The sequence below is a fragment of the Prinia subflava genome, chromosome 1 (assembly GCF_021018805.1).
Source record: "Prinia subflava isolate CZ2003 ecotype Zambia chromosome 1, Cam_Psub_1.2, whole genome shotgun sequence".
Taxonomy (NCBI): domain Eukaryota; kingdom Metazoa; phylum Chordata; class Aves; order Passeriformes; family Cisticolidae; genus Prinia; species Prinia subflava.
This window is the reverse complement of record NC_086247.1, coordinates 125,056,176-125,074,144: the sequence shown is the minus strand read 5'-3', so window position 1 is coordinate 125,074,144 and position 17,969 is coordinate 125,056,176. Positions and strand designations below refer to the sequence as shown.

At 38.2% G+C, this 17,969-nt stretch overlaps 1 protein-coding gene across 1 annotated transcript in view; it reads right to left on the bottom strand.

Annotated features, from left to right (window-relative positions):
• The window catches only part of AGMO (alkylglycerol monooxygenase), a 186,204-nt gene extending 181,296 nt beyond the window's left edge, over positions 1 to 4,908 (bottom strand). The window contains exon 1 of the mRNA XM_063420842.1: positions 4,738 to 4,908. Coding sequence (XP_063276912.1) covers positions 4,738 to 4,866 — 129 coding nt within the window. The 5' untranslated portion in view covers positions 4,867 to 4,908. The remainder of the gene's footprint in view (positions 1 to 4,737) is intronic.
• Positions 4,909 to 17,969: the final 13,061 nt, after the last annotated feature.

Genomic DNA, 17,969 nt, shown 5'->3' with positions numbered 1-17,969 from the left:
GCATCCAAGAAAACCATTGTGGTAAATCTTTCAATGTTTGGAATAAATAAGAAATAATACAATAATAAAATATATTATAAAAGAGAATAACAGAAGAATAAGGAAACTCTAAAACTTTCCATTTGAAATCAATGAAACATTCTAGAAAAATAGAAATACTGCTTGTTTTGCTGTTTATAACGTCTTCATTTCTACAGACAAGACTTTTAATGTACTTTTCCTAACTGATACAATCAAATAACAGATTCCTAACTTAGCAAACAAGGGTTGATGATCACAACTGTACACTCCAGCAGAGAAAAGAGAGGTTTAATAAGAAAAACTACAAAACTCTTAATGACAATATTTAGAGGCAGTTCTAGCACAGACTACAAGCAGTTTTAAGGCATGGAACAGCAGAAGCTGCAGAGCAAATTGAATGGGCTCAGAACACAGAAAGAGAAGTGCTTTATTTATGAAATAAAAATAGTTATTGGGAAATGTACAATATCTATTTCCACGTGATGATTCATTTTACCTAGTAACCTCTGAAACGGTTGAAATACTTGACTTTATATTAATGTACACTATCATAACTTCTGTCTTATTGACTTCATTAAATATTTTCCTCCCACTGTGAAGCTGTGAAATAGCCAAGCACTTGGCACCACTTTTTGACTCACAAATGGGGAGTGTCATACATAACAAGGAGGATAAAGAAACCTTCAGACATCCTTAACCTCCTGCTCATCAAGGAGATTATAAAAGGAAAGATTTATGGCATACCCCTTACTATCTAAAAAATTACTGCATCTCTCTCACACACCTACATTAAGCTTGGTCCAAGGCAGATCACTGGGATCAACTACACCAAGGCTAGTATATATTATTTATGTGATTATGACACCTATCATCATGAAGAATGGAAAGGCATTCCCTGACCCAAACAGCCCACAGTGTAAGGATAGGATGTCATGCAACAGAGGAAGAATGCAAATAATTCAAGAAAAAAGGAGACACTAAGAGAAAAAATAGTCGCACTAGCCTAACCAGTACTTTTCCCCCCTGTTTTCTTCTTTTAATTTAAGTTAAAAGGACAATGAAGACATTTAAGGAACTCATTGAGGATGGCCATCTCTACAACTGTTTTCAAGGGTTGTCCCTAAAACAAAATGGCACAAAGTTAAGAAATAGCCACTGTTGGCATCACAGGTCAGAGACATAAAACAGATCCTTTTGGTATCTTCTGGTCCATAAATGTTTTACTCTCTCTCTGTTTCCAGGCTTTTTCTCTTCACCCAACAGCAGAAATACCCAATGGAGACTTACATTAGCTTGTGGTTTACTTGAATAACTGATCCATAACTTGAAAGTCGTACCCCAAATACTGCGTAAGACGGTTCCATTTTAAGTAACCAACTCGACAGAATGCAAAGCACCATTTAAAATCAGCTTCCACTTTATACTGTTGCAAAGAATAATATTCTAGGTTGAAATTCAGCATATATTCATAGTTTTATTGCAGTTCTTGAAACAGTTTCTGTTTTCTTAAAGTCCCAGATCCTTATAACATAAGAATCCCAACTTTCAAGTAAAACTAAATATGAAGGTTCTGTGCCTCATTATTTAGAAGCAAACCCTAAAACGTGAATTGGGTTTAAATGTGAACTTATTCTTTAGGCTCTCAAGAGAGTAAATCAAAAAGGAAAACAGTGATTATGAAAGCTTTCATTTTGGGGTTCTCAGCAGAAGGACTCTCTCTTCTGAAGTCTAACTCATAGAAGTCTTTACGGAGCAAAACTGATAATTTCAGACTATAGCAAGGTACAAAGTGAATTCATGGTTCATGAAAACAAAAAGAATCATTCCACCTGCCCATCTGTAGATTGTGAGACATTAAGAGGAAGAAAAAACAAAACAAAACAAAACAAAAAAAAAACAAACAAACAAACAAAAAAAAAAAAAACAAACAAAAAAACCCCACCCCAACAAAACATCCAACAGAGCATGCAGAGCCTAATCTTACAGCCATAGGAAAGAGCATGCTCTTAAAAGGAATGGGCAAGCATCAGTATAGATTTTAAAAATCAGGATGTCCTGTCCTGGAGAAAGAAAATTGACATACTTCCTAGAAATAAGGAAAAATCAAGGGATTTTAATTCCACACAACAAAAAGTCTTATAAAAATAAACTCTATTATGATTATCCAAGACTCACATCCCTTTTCCCAGAATTTTGGAGATTTGTTGATATGGTGACCTTTTCCTGGGCACTGCTGCAGAGCTTTGCTACTTGTCTGATAGCAACTGATCAGCTCATGTTTATTTAAACAGGACTTGAGGTCTTTACACAGCTCTGCCAACATACAGAGCAACAGTGCAGGGACCCTTGCCTCTGCAATGGATGCAATATAACCAGAGACAGTACACTGCACAAGCTAAGCTAACTACTCTGCTCTCAGAACCAGAGCTGCTTCACCCACTGCTGTCATTTCCTACCCAGATGTAACAGCACAGGTGACTCTAGCTCAAAAGTGCGACTCCTGTGCAGTGCCTGTATTTTGGGCACCAAGTAGCTCTATTTTGCAGATGGCTAAGCCCATGAAAATTTGGGTGAATTCAGAGGTTCTGCCACCTGTCCAGTGTTGGAAGGTGCATATCCCCACAGCTGTAACCATCTCATCTAATGTCCTAGAAATACTTTTGTCCATCTACCCAAGAGATGCCCAGGAGATCACAGATCTGAGATGCAAATTCCACTACAGCATCTCAGAAAAAAAAAAAAAAATCCTCACACTATTTAGGAGACACTAATGTAATCAGTAGTTGTTTTCACACACACATCATCATTATTGTCTTTTGGAATGAATTATTTGAGCTGAGGCCCTCATTTGTTACCATCTCTACCCAAGATTTTTTTAATTCTGTGTTGAGTTGAGCTCAGATACCCAGTCCTGTATCTGTACCAAATAAAGGAGTCAGCACTCCAAGACCTCCTTGAAAAGCTCATCAAGTCACTATTGAATCTATTGCTGATGAATCCAATAACTATACTGCTTGTGTAATTGTTCCCTAAATAGCCAAGATTAGCAACTGGAGAGGGACTGTATATAGCTGCCCACAACCATGGCCACAAGAGGATGGATGAACTCTGCCTAAGCTCAGACCAAAGCCAAACAGTTAAAACAGATATGCCACTAAAATACTTTTATATGCCCATCTAGACACACATCAAAAGATCTGTTCTAGCAACAAATGCACTGTCAGGAGGGAAATCTAGCACAGCTAACATAAAATAGGAATTTAAGCAAATCATAACTGTAATGGGAAACCCTTTTTTTTTTTTTTTTTTGTGACAAATATTCCTTTACAAGCTTATCACAACATTGCTCTACAACAGCAAAAGCCTGCAGGCACTTTCATAATTCAAAGTATTAAGAATCCTTTCACAGCCTTACAATTGTGTGCCTAGTAAAAGAAATTCCAGGTTTTGCTAATGTTTGACATGAATACTGTACATGGGAGAGGAGAGCCCTAGGATGTTAAGGTATGCTGCAGACAAGAAAGTGAATGATACTCCGTTGGAAATGTGAAATAGTAAAAGGGACTGGGACAGTAGAGAGAGCAGGAGGGAGAGAGCAGCTGACTAGGCAAAACCATCCATCTTACTTGATCATGACGCTATAGATCAGTTGCAAAACACCTCTGAGGACAGCAGTCCATTGACCAGACACTGCACACACAGCCTGGCTTGCAGCAGCTTTCTGCTAACCTTGTGCAGAAGGGCAATCTTTGCTGATAACACCCCTCAGCAGGGACTGCCGCAGACTACAGCTCCCGGAGAGCTGCTGACGGTGCTGCTCTGCTCTGCTCTGCTCTGCTCTGCCCAGCCCACGGCACCGCCACTGCAGCCTGCCAGCAGCACAGCAGCCCAAGGCACACCCGGCAGAGCAGCTGGTCACAACTGTCAAGAGCCATGGAAAAAGTGCAGCTCTTTACTGAAGCTGGGCTGAATTTACTTTGACAAGGGCAAAACAGTGTTTATGTGCTGTCTCTGTTAACAGCTGACACCCACCTGGGCTCAGAAGGAGCTGACAATCAAGATTCGTGCAATAGGTAGGACAGGAGGGAGCAAAGGTATCTCCTTAGAAGGGAATAAACTGGCAGGGTGAGGGGAGGGAATGATACGCTGCTGCCTGCTGACAAGGGAGTTCTCACCCTTGACCTCTGTACTCTTGCCTTGGATATTTAGGACAGAGCACTGTCCCAACACAAATATTTGTTCTCAGTTCTCTTAAACAATCTTTATTTTTAATTTTAATTAGAAGCCTTTTATTTTTCTGTCTTTGACTGAGCTTGACTTAAGGGCACAGAGAGACTTTTTGCTTGCTTTAAGAACCATACCAGCCAAACAGAGTTTCGGATTTTCTTGGCTCCTTAGTTCAGTTTGCTGTCACTGTTCCTCTCATCCGTGCTGCTGGGTATAACATTAGCACCAACCCTCAGATATTTGGGGTGCTTCTCTGAAAACTCCAGCTCTTGGTACCAGGGGAAATCATCATTTGAATACATGAAAACAGAGGGCACAGTTACACTGGCAGCTCACAGGCAGAAAGCCCATGAGAGAAAGACGGGTTTAGCCTGATTTAGGTGCCCTTTCGCGGACACGGTTTTTGTGAGGCGCTGTGGCTTTTGGAAACGGGCGCAGGTGGGCGAAGGGGAGCGATGCGGCCAGGGTGGGAAAGGAGGGGACTCTCACCTTCTCCACGTAGTCGGGCACCTCCTCCACCGTGCGGAAGGAGCTCTCTCCGGGCGGCAGCGCGTAGAAGAGGGCGCGGAGCTGCTGGCCCGGCGCGGTGCCCCGCGGCCCGCCCGCCTCGGCGCCCATGGCCCGGCCGCGCCGCCAGCGCCGCGCTCGCTGCCGGGCCGCGCCCCGCCCGCCCCGCCTCGGCACCCTCGGGCCGCGGGGCTGAGGCCTTCCCTGGAGAGAGCGCCCCGTTTGTGCTTCACCTGCACCGCGCTGGTTTGGAGGTTTGCTTGGGTTTGGGCTCTCTTTTCTTGTATGTGTCATCACTGCCTGGCCCACCTCTGGGAGCTGGGAGACAGCTCTCACGCAGCCCAGCTCCCTTCTCACCCTCAAAAATCTCAGAACCGCAAAAATCCACAGAGCTCAAGTCACCCTTTCTCAAGTTTAGACAGATTTCCACACAAAAATAGAAATGACTGCTCAAGTTTGGCCTTCTGTAACAATAAAATGTTAAGGGTTTTGAGAAGAAAATCGAGGTGTGCTTGTTGACTCCTCAGCTATGTGGGTTACTCCAGCATTCATCCCAATAAAAATTTTTATTTTTAGTAGGACTTATCATGGCTCCAATTTGTATAGCTTCAATTAACATCACTTCATTGAAGGTATTATGCTTTCAATTCTGAAGGAATGAAAACTAGGGAAATAGAAATGGTGAAAAGAGATGTATGCTAGATCCTTGCAGAAGATAACTCTTAGAAATGCAAGTAAGGACAAGCTTTGTGCATTCAAGACCTTCAGTCTGAAGATCATGAGCATGTCAAATGTTTGTCAGTCATGCCAGATATTTGGTGTTGGTACAAATAATAAGATTTCTGATGAAACAGATTAGCCAAAAATAAAATAACACAATGTCTCAACAGTCCCTTCATCTCAAATGTGCAGTTCCACTAACAGTCTTTGCAGAAGAGATAGACTGCAAATCCTGCTGTAAAAGATTTTACCACAGTTTAGATTCCGACAGTCATTAAAAAAAAATTTACATCAGCCTTTAGTTTTGGAAAGGAACTATGCTGGGTAATGGTAAAGATGAAGTTTCTGTTTAGGAAAAGTTCCTGCAAAGAAATTGACATTAAAAAAACTGAACACATTTGTGATGTTTGTATTAAATAAGTTGCCATTTAAGCAACAGTATGGAAGGTCGACTTAAAAAATATTTTGCAGTTTGAATAATGTTACAATACTGTAGAGAATGGCTGTCAGGAAATTACTGGAAATACCAATTCTACTTTTTCTACAATTTTCTACAATTTTCTACTTTTTCTACAATTTTCTACAATATTTCTACAATATTCTACTTTTAGCTGAACAGAGCTGAAGTACTGTAAAACGGCATTGATGGTGAAATAGCGTTGGACACTCTCCTAATATGTATAGTTTATTCTAATACTATGAGTAAGAAAATTATTGAATTTATTTAAATGCTTTAAAATTGAATCTTAGTGTTCTCAACTTCATTGGCGATTTATGATAATCTGAAATTCTTATAAAACTCTAGTTGTTACCTTCTAAAATCTGAGTTAATCTAAATTAAATTTCTGAATTTACTCAAAATTACACAAATCAACAGCATTCTGACTAGATCTTCATGGCAGGCAATGACAGAAAACATTTGCTTGTTCATTTAGATTAGCCTCAGTATTTCTATGACATTACTCTGACGTTCAAGCTCCTTTAACTCACCCTCATCTCAGCCATAACATCTCATCTGGAGCCCTTCCTTAGTCCTATGGTGTTCATCTTGCTCCATCATCAGCTTTCAGAGCTAAAATGGCCTGCACTTAATCCCACAAAAATTGTTCTCAGTGAACATTCTGAGCTAAGGATGATTAGCAGGGCAAGGGAGCCCATGGCCACACAAGGTGAGATACATTTTAAGTACCATGGAACCACTACATCATACCACACCATTCTGGGAAAGAGGAGAACCCATCAGGTTTCTAGGACTCTCTGCTTTCTTAAAGATTATTTTGGAGCTCCATGTCATTGTAAATTGGCACCTCAATGTGACTGTACTGAAGCTCTTGCTTTCAAACAGGAAGGATGGAAACTGGACTTGATCGTGCTTCACAGGAGAAAATAGTGGGTTGTGTTTTCCAGCTTCTGTGTCCAAGAAGAAATAGAAACAGCACTACAATACCTGAATTTCTGGTGAGGGGGACAGCTTGAAATCTTATCTGGAACATTTATGAGTCCGAGCTTCAGTGGTCTGGCTCTGCCAATGTAGCTACGGTCGTCTACTTGAGGCTTGAAACTTAGCATGCAGTTTTCAGTGCTCCTTCTTTCTGTTGTTAAGAAAGTAATGGAAAATAAAGGAATGTTGCTTAATTGGAGATACTAACCCTCTCCCACAAAATGCTCCCTCCATTCAGTCACATTGCAGAACTTTTTTGTTAGAGTAGCTTTCTTTTATTACTTTATTTTCTGCAAAGACTTAAATAATCTACTTTTTTTTACTCTTTACAATAAAGTCAACAAACAGAAGAGTTAATATTTCCCATCCTACACTACCATCAAAAATGCAGGAGGATGTTCTCTATGGAGACTGGGATCCTGCTGTTGATTACAGATAGTTCCAGTAACTAAGGCAACAAAGGTCTCTGTTTTACTTAGAGGAAATTGGGGAGCTGGCCTAACATGATCTGTAGGTGGATCATATTTTGTTTTCTCTAAAGAACTTCATCCCACCCATTTCTTGAACAGAGAACGCCCAGGGTTTTCCTGTTTAGGTCTCTCTAAGCAGTAAAAAAGCACTAAATAATAAAGTCATAAAGGGAATTAGGGCAGGTTGAAATTGGGATGGGCCATATAGTGTGCCTTGGCAGTCATTCACAGTAAACTAAATCATATCCAGAACCTAGCTGGGTTTAGTGTGCTCTGTTTATGTAGTAGTCTCTTTGAATAGAAGAACTTTAAAGGAGTAAACTTTAAATGAGTACACAAGTAGATGTCAGGATTTTTTGTATCACCAAGTGTACAGCACCTACATTCATGCTTGGCAGTGGATATCATCACAGGAACACTAAATGTATCCATGTTATTATAAAACTGGTATTATAAAATATTTTCAGTGTTGTCTTTGCCATTGATAAAACCTACATCACATTAAAGATGTGTTTGAAAAATGTCAAGTGTTTGGTTTTTATATTATAAGATATCTATATCTATATAGATATAGATATCTCAATACACAAGTCTTAATAAGGGCTAATGATTCCAGAGACCTGAAGACAGGAATGTTCTTGCATATTAATCAATGTCATGCCATTCACTTGGCAACTTATTGCTGACTTTCTATTTCTTCTACACAGAACTGGTTGCCATAGAACAGGGAGCAGTCATCAGGTACTCAAGCAGGCTGAAGAATAAGGCAGACACTATTTGGGGTATTTTTGTAATATTTTCCAAAGTTGTATGCACTTGAAATAATTTAACCTTTTGTTCTAACTGATGAAAAATATGTTTTGTTTTTTTGTGTGAGAGGGGATGGGATGGGAGTTACTGGAAAAATAAATTCCATCTTCAAGGCAGACTTATCAAGTAAGTAACTTTAGAAGGAAAGCCTGCCCACCTGTTGTGAATGTTTCCAAATTTTATCTGGCATGCTCTCCTGTGCAATTTCTTGCAATTTTACTTCTGAAAACTTTATTTTAGTTTCATTGTTTAGGAACACCAGGGTTCAGGCTCCTGTGTACTGCAAACTACATGTCAATTATATAGCTTACAACCTCAGCTTCAGTACAGATATCTTATACATCAAGATCATTTTATTAGATGTGTTATAACCTATTTAATAGGTCTTTGTGCCATGTGGCCAGTGATTGTTACTATTTTTGTAATCACCAGAACAGTCTCATGTTTTTGAATTAGGAACAGATGATTATTAACACTAGGTAGATCCAAATTTATAAAAAATCTCATGATATGAGAGGCACACATGAGATTATAGCACATGCTACCACTTCACTCCATGTGCACAAGCAGGAATCGTTTGAGTAATGTCTTAGAGGAAACATAGAAAGTACAACTCTTCAAGCAAGGCTAAAAAATGCTCTTTTTTTGTTTGTTTTTGTAAAGAACAGTCACAGAGAATTATAAAGAATATGCCCTTATACATGAACTTCAACAGAAGGACTGTTGTCTGTTAACACTGAACATTTTTAAAGATCTACTCTAGTATCAGCAGCAGATGTACTTTATAAAAGTCGTTGGGTAATATTTTAAAGCTTGAGATCTTCAAGAATCATTTGGCCTTAAATCAGCTGTTTTTCTTTATTATAGGAAAATAATAAAATAATTTTTCTTTCCTGGGAAAACCACATAGCCTCTACTTTTTTCTAACCTGCAAATCCGTAGTCCTTGAGAAAGAAATTGTTTTCTGTGGATGACACCTTTAAATAAATTACAGCGATTTATAAATGCTGAGTCCAATTAACGTGTTTGAATAAAATAAAAAGACTACAAAGCTTAGCTACCAAAGGCAGTAGAACACTTTGGAAAGATGAAAATCCCCTTTACTTCCAAGAAATAATTTACCAGGGCCTCTGGCAGGCAACAACCCTCCTGTGCCAGTAGGCCTGAACAGAGATGGACACTGCCAGTCTACAGCCACTGTCCCCTACCACTCCAGAGTGAATGCTCACTGCTGGCCCAGCTGCTCTGTGCTCCTGTTCAGCAGAGTCTGCTCTTCCTCACCTTTACATCAGTGCACAAATTCAGGTGTGAGGGCAAAGAAAGTGCCTTTCTCCTGCTGCCCAGAGACATAAGCTGACAGCCTTCTCCACCCACAGTGTCTCCATCCACCACTCATCACAAGTAGCCTCTTGCTCCCCTTTATTTATTTCGTGCTGCTCCAGGGGCACTGTGAAACACTGCCCACCACCTGCCTGCCATCCTTGGAGCCACACGGTCACACACATCCTCCTACTCCTCCTTTGACCCAGTGCCAAAGCCCACCTCCCACTGTGAGACCACCCCAGGAAGAATTATCAGGTGCTCCCTGCAGCCTTAACCTGACCAGGAGCATGCTTCACTGCTCCAGTTCTTTTAATAGTCCAGGCAATTTGTACATCACATGTTAAGAACTGAACCTTGCGATATTGTACAGTTGCATCCTACCTGGAGACATTCCCAGCACATTCTCCACGGCTTAGCTGGCTCTCTAATAGTCCAAGTATCTGCTAACTAAATATCTGTTTTCTGCTAACTAAGTCTTACTGGTCTTTCTTAATCAACCATTAGATAAAGACAGAAGCTGGAGGCCTTTTTTAATCAACAGGGTTCCTTTCAGAAAGTAACTGGCTGAAGCTGTAGCTTCAGAAGGTCCAGGAAGCTTACAGAAAGCACTAAATGCTGAAATGTGGGCTGAAAAAGAATTAAAACAAGAGCAAAAACTAATTAATAAATACACCAAAATCTGCAAATAACTGTTAGCAGAAAAAGAAGGAAGGAAAAATAATTTAAAGGAAAGCAAGCAAGTGAAAATTCATTACTACCCCAACGCTTTTTGGCTGTTTGACCAGTAATCTAGTTAGAGGTCCCAGTACAAGGTAGCATATGATGTATTAATTAAAGACTACTGTAATATGTAAGTGCTAGAAATGGCTGTTAAATTTAAAGATAAATGTATTCAATCTTTGAGTGAATTTCATTTTGCAAGCCTAAAGTTCATGTCATGGTGCACACTTTAATATATGAAAAGCAAGAATAGCCATAGAAGTTATTTATAAAAGCAAATGATTGAAATTAGTATGATCAATCAAATTACAGGTAATATATATGTGATATTTTACCATAGCAAAAGCCTTTTTTCTTGCTTTTTTTTCCCCCCCTCTTTTCTATATGATGACTGTAAGTGAAAAGCACTATGAAATTTCATTTATGGATGCACATCATTTTGAGGGAAAAAAAGACTATCCACTACAAAATTTAGCCAGGGAATGCCTACTTTTCCCTCCTTATTCTAGGTTCCCATATATTCATGAATGTTTCTAATCTCTTTTTATGTTCAGGGAATGAAATAGGCTTCAAATTCATATGTCATAAGTCTGGAATGTACTCCCTGATATTTAGTTGTGGGGAATCCTTCCTGTGTTGCAGAGTAACATACAACAGCTGCGATCAAGATGTTTGTATGGTTTTCCTTGCTGTGTTGTTTACCTGTTCTGACACACTCACTGTTTTAACATCTGAGCCAAAGCCCAATCAGAATGATAAGATGTGTTATGCATAGTGTTTCGGGGAATGCTTAGGGGTTTGTGGTTTTTTTGTGGCAGTTTTCAAGATAGTGGAAGACAAAATAGTGGAAAATTAAAAAGAGATCTTCAAGAGTCCAGATGCAACTATTAAGGTCAGTTCTGTCTGCTTAGAGTAGGCTTGCAGTGAATCAGCTCCAGAATTTTGACATGAATCATCTCTCTAGCTTTTATGGGACTCATGAGGTACCTGGGGAATGTGTTCATCGTTAAAAGACTACAAAATCTACCATAATCTGAATACTTGAACTGAATCAATCAGTAAAATGTTTTAAGTACATTATATTTAACATACATTTTTCAATTTAAAAAATGCACATTGACCTCTCATCTTGCTATAGTTACCTGTAAATGTGTGAAGATTTTAGACCGTGGTTCTCAGTCAGTAGAACTGCTGTTGACATATTTCAGCCACTTTTGTAACCTCCTCGGTCCTTTCCTTTGGGCCATGGATAGGTATGTCTTTGAATTTGGCATGCAGTGAATGGAAGAAATGGGAAGCAGGAAACTGAGAATAACACAGGCTTACCTCTATCAACTCCTCAGAATTCAGAGGAGAAAGATAATATTAAAATCAGGTGTATTTTGAAAGTTCGAGTATGGGTGTGCCATCTGAGTCCAGGTATTGTCACAAAGCTGAAGGAATTTGAAACATGTAAATCTACATCTCAAATTGAGTTCACAACACTTTTTTGCTTTTGATAATTTTTTATCTCTTTTAACTGAACAAATCCCAGATTTTGCTCCAGTGTAAGGCGCAAATAAAACTGCCAATGTAAAGGCTTCTTAAAGGAATCTTTCCCTTTTTTCCTGTTTTTTTTTCGCAACGATCTTGTTTTACTGACAGGTTCTCTTTGACCTTATGCCAATTGGCATTTCAGAAGTGGAGAGTTTTCATTTTAGTTTTTCAAAATATAAGGGCAATGATCTCTAAAATATTTTTCTTGGTTATTTTGGGCAACTGAAATTCTCTGAATTGCTCCATTTCTCATCATTTACTTAATCTAATTTTGTTTTTTCTGAATCACACCTATGCAAGATGCCTAAGCCACTGCAATAGTGTGGAGGCAGCACAAAATTTTATCAGTTTCCTAGTTGGAACAAAAAATGAAATATATAAGTGGCATTCTAACAAAGTGGAGTTGTGGGTAGATAAATCATCATTCATGTTCACTTCTTCCATTGCCATTCTCTAAATTGCTATACAGCAGTGAAGTTTTTCCTGAGAAAGAGCTGCACAGCAGTGATAGGCAAAAGCAGAGATAAGAGGTGCCTATGGTTTGCTTAAAGCTGCATATACCTTTCAGGATAATTCCTTAGATGCCAATTTAAATATCACGATGATAATATAATCTTTTGCTGGCACAATTTCTAAGAAACTTTTATCTGCCTTTGTCCTCAGAGTTTTATCAGACTCATCAAAACTGACTCCTTAGAGAACGTTCAGTGAGGAAGCCTTTTTTAAAGCATTGCGACTTGATGCTATTGTGAGGCAGTGGAAGGTGTTTGCACATATTTGCAAATGTGTTAGGTGACTATAGTCTCCTTCTAGAATGAAAATAAATCTTGGTATTGAACTGTCAAATTCTCTATTCTCAAAATAATTTAAAATCCTCTTGTAGGATGGGTTTGATAACAAATTTATGGCTTCATCCTCATTTAATCTATATTGTGAACAGGAATGGGATGGGTTTAGCCATTAATGCAATACAGCACAGAAACAATTTCAGTGCAAATTTTAGCTTTGTTTTCCTCTTTTTCTAATTGGAATGTGTTTATCCAAGCCTCTATTCTGCAATGAAGAACCCACTCTACAAAGTAATACTAGGATTTTGATAGGTATTCAACCTGGGCCAAAAAAGGGGTTTAGGGCTTTGTGACTTCGTTGTGTAATGAAATTGCAGTGGTATATTCCATAAATGTATTCATACAAAGTCTGCTTTTAATTTCATGAGAGCCTAACTCCAGTTTCATCAGGCTTATCTTCGTGCCATTGCTGGATCTTTAATTCTTCTTTTGTTAGTCTCTTAAGAGTCCATATAACTTTTAACAGGAATCTGGCTGAGCCAAAAAGGAAATCATCTCAGTAGTGCTGCATGCCAGTGCTTTGTGTACATCTCATTATCGCAATATGCTACGGCCATCAGAGGCTAAGCCTGATATTGAAAACACGAGAGGAAGTCCTTATGGAAGTAAAACTGTTCTTCATAGTAGAAGACTGGTAGTTCAAAATCATCCAGATGTCTCAGGATTGATCAAAATTGTAACAGCTCTACATTCTCAGTTACTCACAGGACTGCTCTTTATCTCAGCATCACATCAATCTATTGTAAATATTTTGTCAAGGGTCTGCTTAAGGCAGGAGAAAAAGCTGGATTACTTTCATCACTGATAAAGCAAACAGTGCAAAGTCTTAATGTCAAAATGAGTAAATGTGCCTGTGCTTTCCTCATCCTCATTTTTAAACCACTAACAATGTCAGTCATTCTGAACACCAAGATTACAAATAGTAAAAGGACTGTTTATTCAGAAAATATTCTGAAAACAGCATAGAAAATAGGAAGTCTTGCATTTATACTGGTAATCTCTCACCTCCTAACAACACTCATCTGTTGGGGAGAGAGAAGTGTTGTAACATCTGGCTCAGTGTGGTGAGTTTTCATCTTCAGCTGGGAGGGCTGATGTCATGTAAGGAACAGAGCAGAACACTAACTGCTGCAAATGAGAGGCAGCAGCAGCAGTGCTTATCCTGGGAGCTGGGGCTCGTGGATCAGCTGAATCAGGGCTGCCTGCAGCCCTCATGTGTTGATTCTGGCCCATTAACCAACCTATTAATCTTCAAAAAGCTTTAAGGCATGAGTGATTTGGAGAGTGAACGTAGGTGAGAATTTGCAGGTGTCATTCACACAAAAAAAAGCCATCTTCCACACTCTTTTCATCAAACAGCTTTCCCAGTCTTTCAGAGCACAGAAGGGAATTCTTTCCACCACCTTTTATCCTGTTTGAAATTTCTGAGATCACGATTTTTAACATTTTGCAGCATAGCAATGCAAGCGTAAAGGACCAGCAAGTCAGTTTGTGAGAATCAGAAGGATATTTTTTTTTGGAAAATCTATATGCTTCATTCAATCCACATCTTTTAACTTTCAGTTTTTGAGTGTCACCACAATATACACTGCTGCATGAGTCACTTCCATGCTGTATCACCCAATGTTTCGATTCTCTCTAATATTCCATCCTATTCTTTTGTGAAAGAACAGGATAGAAGAACAGAGCAATTTTAGTCAATTTAAAGTTTATGCTTTGCTTGACACCTGACTTCACTTTAGTAACACCTGCCTGAAGAATAATTAGCAGGTCACATTTAAAGAAAGAACTTCCATGCACCACAGATGGCATTTTTCATACCAGACAGGCAACGATGTATGTTGGAAGTGAGCCAGACTGTCTGCAGAAACTGTGAGAAATTCAAGACAGACATCTGAATGGAAGGAAAATTTTACCTTCCTCCCACCCCTACCCCCCACACCACTTGGGAACATCTGTTCAAACCTACCTTTCTATGTAATGCACTTTATTTTTCTTATCTAATAATACCACAAATTGCAGAATGAAAGCAGCACAGCAAGAGTCTTCCATATTGCTTATGAAACCTATAATTTTAATAACATCATGTGATGATTTGCCAGCTATGCAAATCCTGCATTATGACTCCTGTCAGAACCAAGAACAGAATTTTCATAACCCCATAATATGGAGTTCTCAACTCACATTTCAATAAAGTGGTCCTAATTTTCACTGTGTACTCGAAACTTTGTTGAAATCAGGATACTGTGTGTCATAATGGAGGCACAAAGTCAACAGTCACTTTGGAAATTATTGGCTAATGTCTTAATCCTGGACTGTTCACTGATTTGTATGAACTTTTGTGTGTACTTTGGGCTAAGTCCAAATCCTTGTGAAATCAATCGTAATCTTTCCATTGCCATCTACAGGCTTCAGACGAGGTCCTTTGCTGCCTTAGAAGAACCTTTACTTCTTGCATAAATATTCCAGGTAAAAGGAATCCTGAGATCTCATCATAATATTGTCAATAGAATTGAATGTCTGACACAAATATGCTAAAATTAGAAAAGTGACAGCTCTGTTTTGTACTTAATATCACTTATGAAAGAAAGTTGTGTATTTTATTTCCACAGTTCTAGTGAATCGATAGCTACGTAATAATTATAAAAATATGTAAACAAAATTATTTACAATGTGTTGTAATTCCAAATTTTGGGCCTTTTTTTTCCCTCCTGGTAGGTTTTGCTCCCTTGAATGCATTTCTGTGGTGATTTCATAAATTTTTTCTAAGTGCACTATTCAAGATACATTTTTAATTTGGGGAAATGCCCATTTCAGTGTTTTCTCAGCTGTGCATGTGACTTTCTTGGCAAATAATGTGGTAAGCATTCAGAATAGACATTTTTCTAAAAACCAGAAGTCCATAAGCAAACTTAAGTTACATATACAGTGTCTATATGTTCATGATGACACTAGGGATGAGAATCTGTCCCTAAATACTAAACTATTCCTACAGATATCTACCACATTAATTGCTTCATATTGTTTTGGAGCATGCTTTTATAATACAAATTTCATTATATTATCATGTGGTTATGAGACAATAAAGTTCTGACAGAAATCAATTATTGTGATGTTTACTTAAAGGATGAGTGAATCTCATGGATTTGCTGGTCACCAATGTAAATAACATCTTACAAAATTTCTCTTAATAGCTACTAAGTCTTCAAAACTTGCCAAAAAAATTCCAAAAATTAGCAGAAAAGTACTTGTGTCCAAACTTTTTTTTGTTCTTGAAAGACGTCAATCTGAGCAAGTAATCTTATTCTGTTAGACAACAGAATTAAATATTTGAATTTAAGTATATAATCTTAATAAACATAATAGACAATAATGTCTAACATTTTTAGTTCACAAATTACAAACCGGAATAAAAAAATCATTTATGGAAAGAACAGGAATGTGGCAACACACTTTAGTCCTGTCAATTAATCCTCTGAACAGAACTAGTGCCATTTTAATAATTATTTAATATCCTGAATCATGTTCTTGTCTTAACTAAATTATTCAATTCTCCTTTGAAGAGCCACGCATTTGCTCTTTTTTTATGAATCCTGTTAAGGGAAGGAGTGAGAGTTACGAGAGCTAGAATAGGTTGTCGTGGAAGGCATTCAAGGGGCAAATAATATTTAAAAGGAAGGAACCATCACAGGACATTTACTAGAGTCCTGAATCTAATGCCACAAGGCTTACTAGGCCCATCATATACGGTGGCCAGTATGAATTTCTTGAGTGCCCCTCCTTTTAAAACCTTTGGAATTTTCCTAAAGGGAAAACTGGGGGGAAAAAAGATGAGGAAAAAACAAAAAAAGGGAACTATCATTATTTCCTACTACAACCACTATTTAACAAACTCTTCATTTACAATGCTTTGTGGGGTCTTCTCTGTTTATTGATCTCAACCAAGTCTACTGTTCAGGTAATAGTCCTGCATGCACAACTTGGACAGAGGTAATAAAGGACTGAGAAACTGCTAAGACATTTGCAGTTTTTACAGATGAATGTGATAACCTCTTACTATGCCATATGGAGGCCCTGACTAACAGCCAGGGGCCCTCAATTACATTGAAACTGATTCCTACACCACATCTTCCAGCTGCAAATGATGCCAAAAGACCATGGGCTTAAAATTTATATGGAAAGAAATACATAAAAGCAAATGAGCTCCAGTGAGTCATTATTAATCTGATGTTATAGTGTCCATCACTGCTGAAGCCCCATGCCAGTTACTGCCAGTTATCTGCTACATTGCCATTTTTAAATGAATATAGACATCAGGTTGTACACCGAATTCTCCTTTTCAGCCCACGCACATTACATAATGATATTAAATTACAGTTTGTAATTAGTTAAATGTTATTCTTTAAAACTTATTGAATCTTGTAGTTGATCTTAAATACTGCATGTACTCTCTTAAATACAAGCTCACCCAAGAGACACCAACTGACTGAAGGCAGGAAATTCTAAATGAAGGCTCAAGCTGACATGTTGTCCCTAACTTATATGTCTCCTCATAGCTACTAAGAGTCCATGTCCTAATGGTGTTTCTTTCTTTGTTTGTACAAATAATATTATTGCAGCAGTCAGAACCTTCACTTAAGAAAGCAGGAAACATGAACTACCTGGAAACTTGGCCGGTGGTGGAAAGATACAGGTGTAGAGTCTCTTCTTGTGCTCCCTTTTTTCTGACTACTTTTGGATCCAGTGAAAATTCAAGAAAAGATACTACTTTCAGCATGTGGTTAAATAAATTCAGCCACTTTGCAATGGTATTATTTCAACAATATCTCTCAAACTGCTATTGTCAAAATAAATCTAAAATAATGAAGGTAAAGTAAACAAAATAATGAAATAAAAAAACAAGAGTCAGAAAGAAAGAAACTCTGCAATTAATATATAGCTTTGTACCTGAGAAAAAAGAATTCTTATCATCCATCATGTGGAAAATTAAACTGTTGAACATCACTGTCTTTTTAAAGTCAATTGTATTTTCTGTGTATATTTCCTGAGTACATTTTTGTATCTGGCTGAGAGACACATCAACAGAACATCAAACACAGGTTGACTTGGGAGAAATACGATATCAAAATTATGGTAGCTCAAAAACCTCATTATTCATCAGAAGCCGGATTCATTGACAACAAGTCATGAAAAGTGATTATACACTCTTTAACAACAGGAAATAATGAAGATAAATCAACCTGACTAGGTTTTATCACATTTACATTTCACTCTGTAGCCAAGTGCTTGCACAACTTTGGGCAAGTCACAATGTTAGGGCTTGATTTTGTCCATGTGTTAAATGGT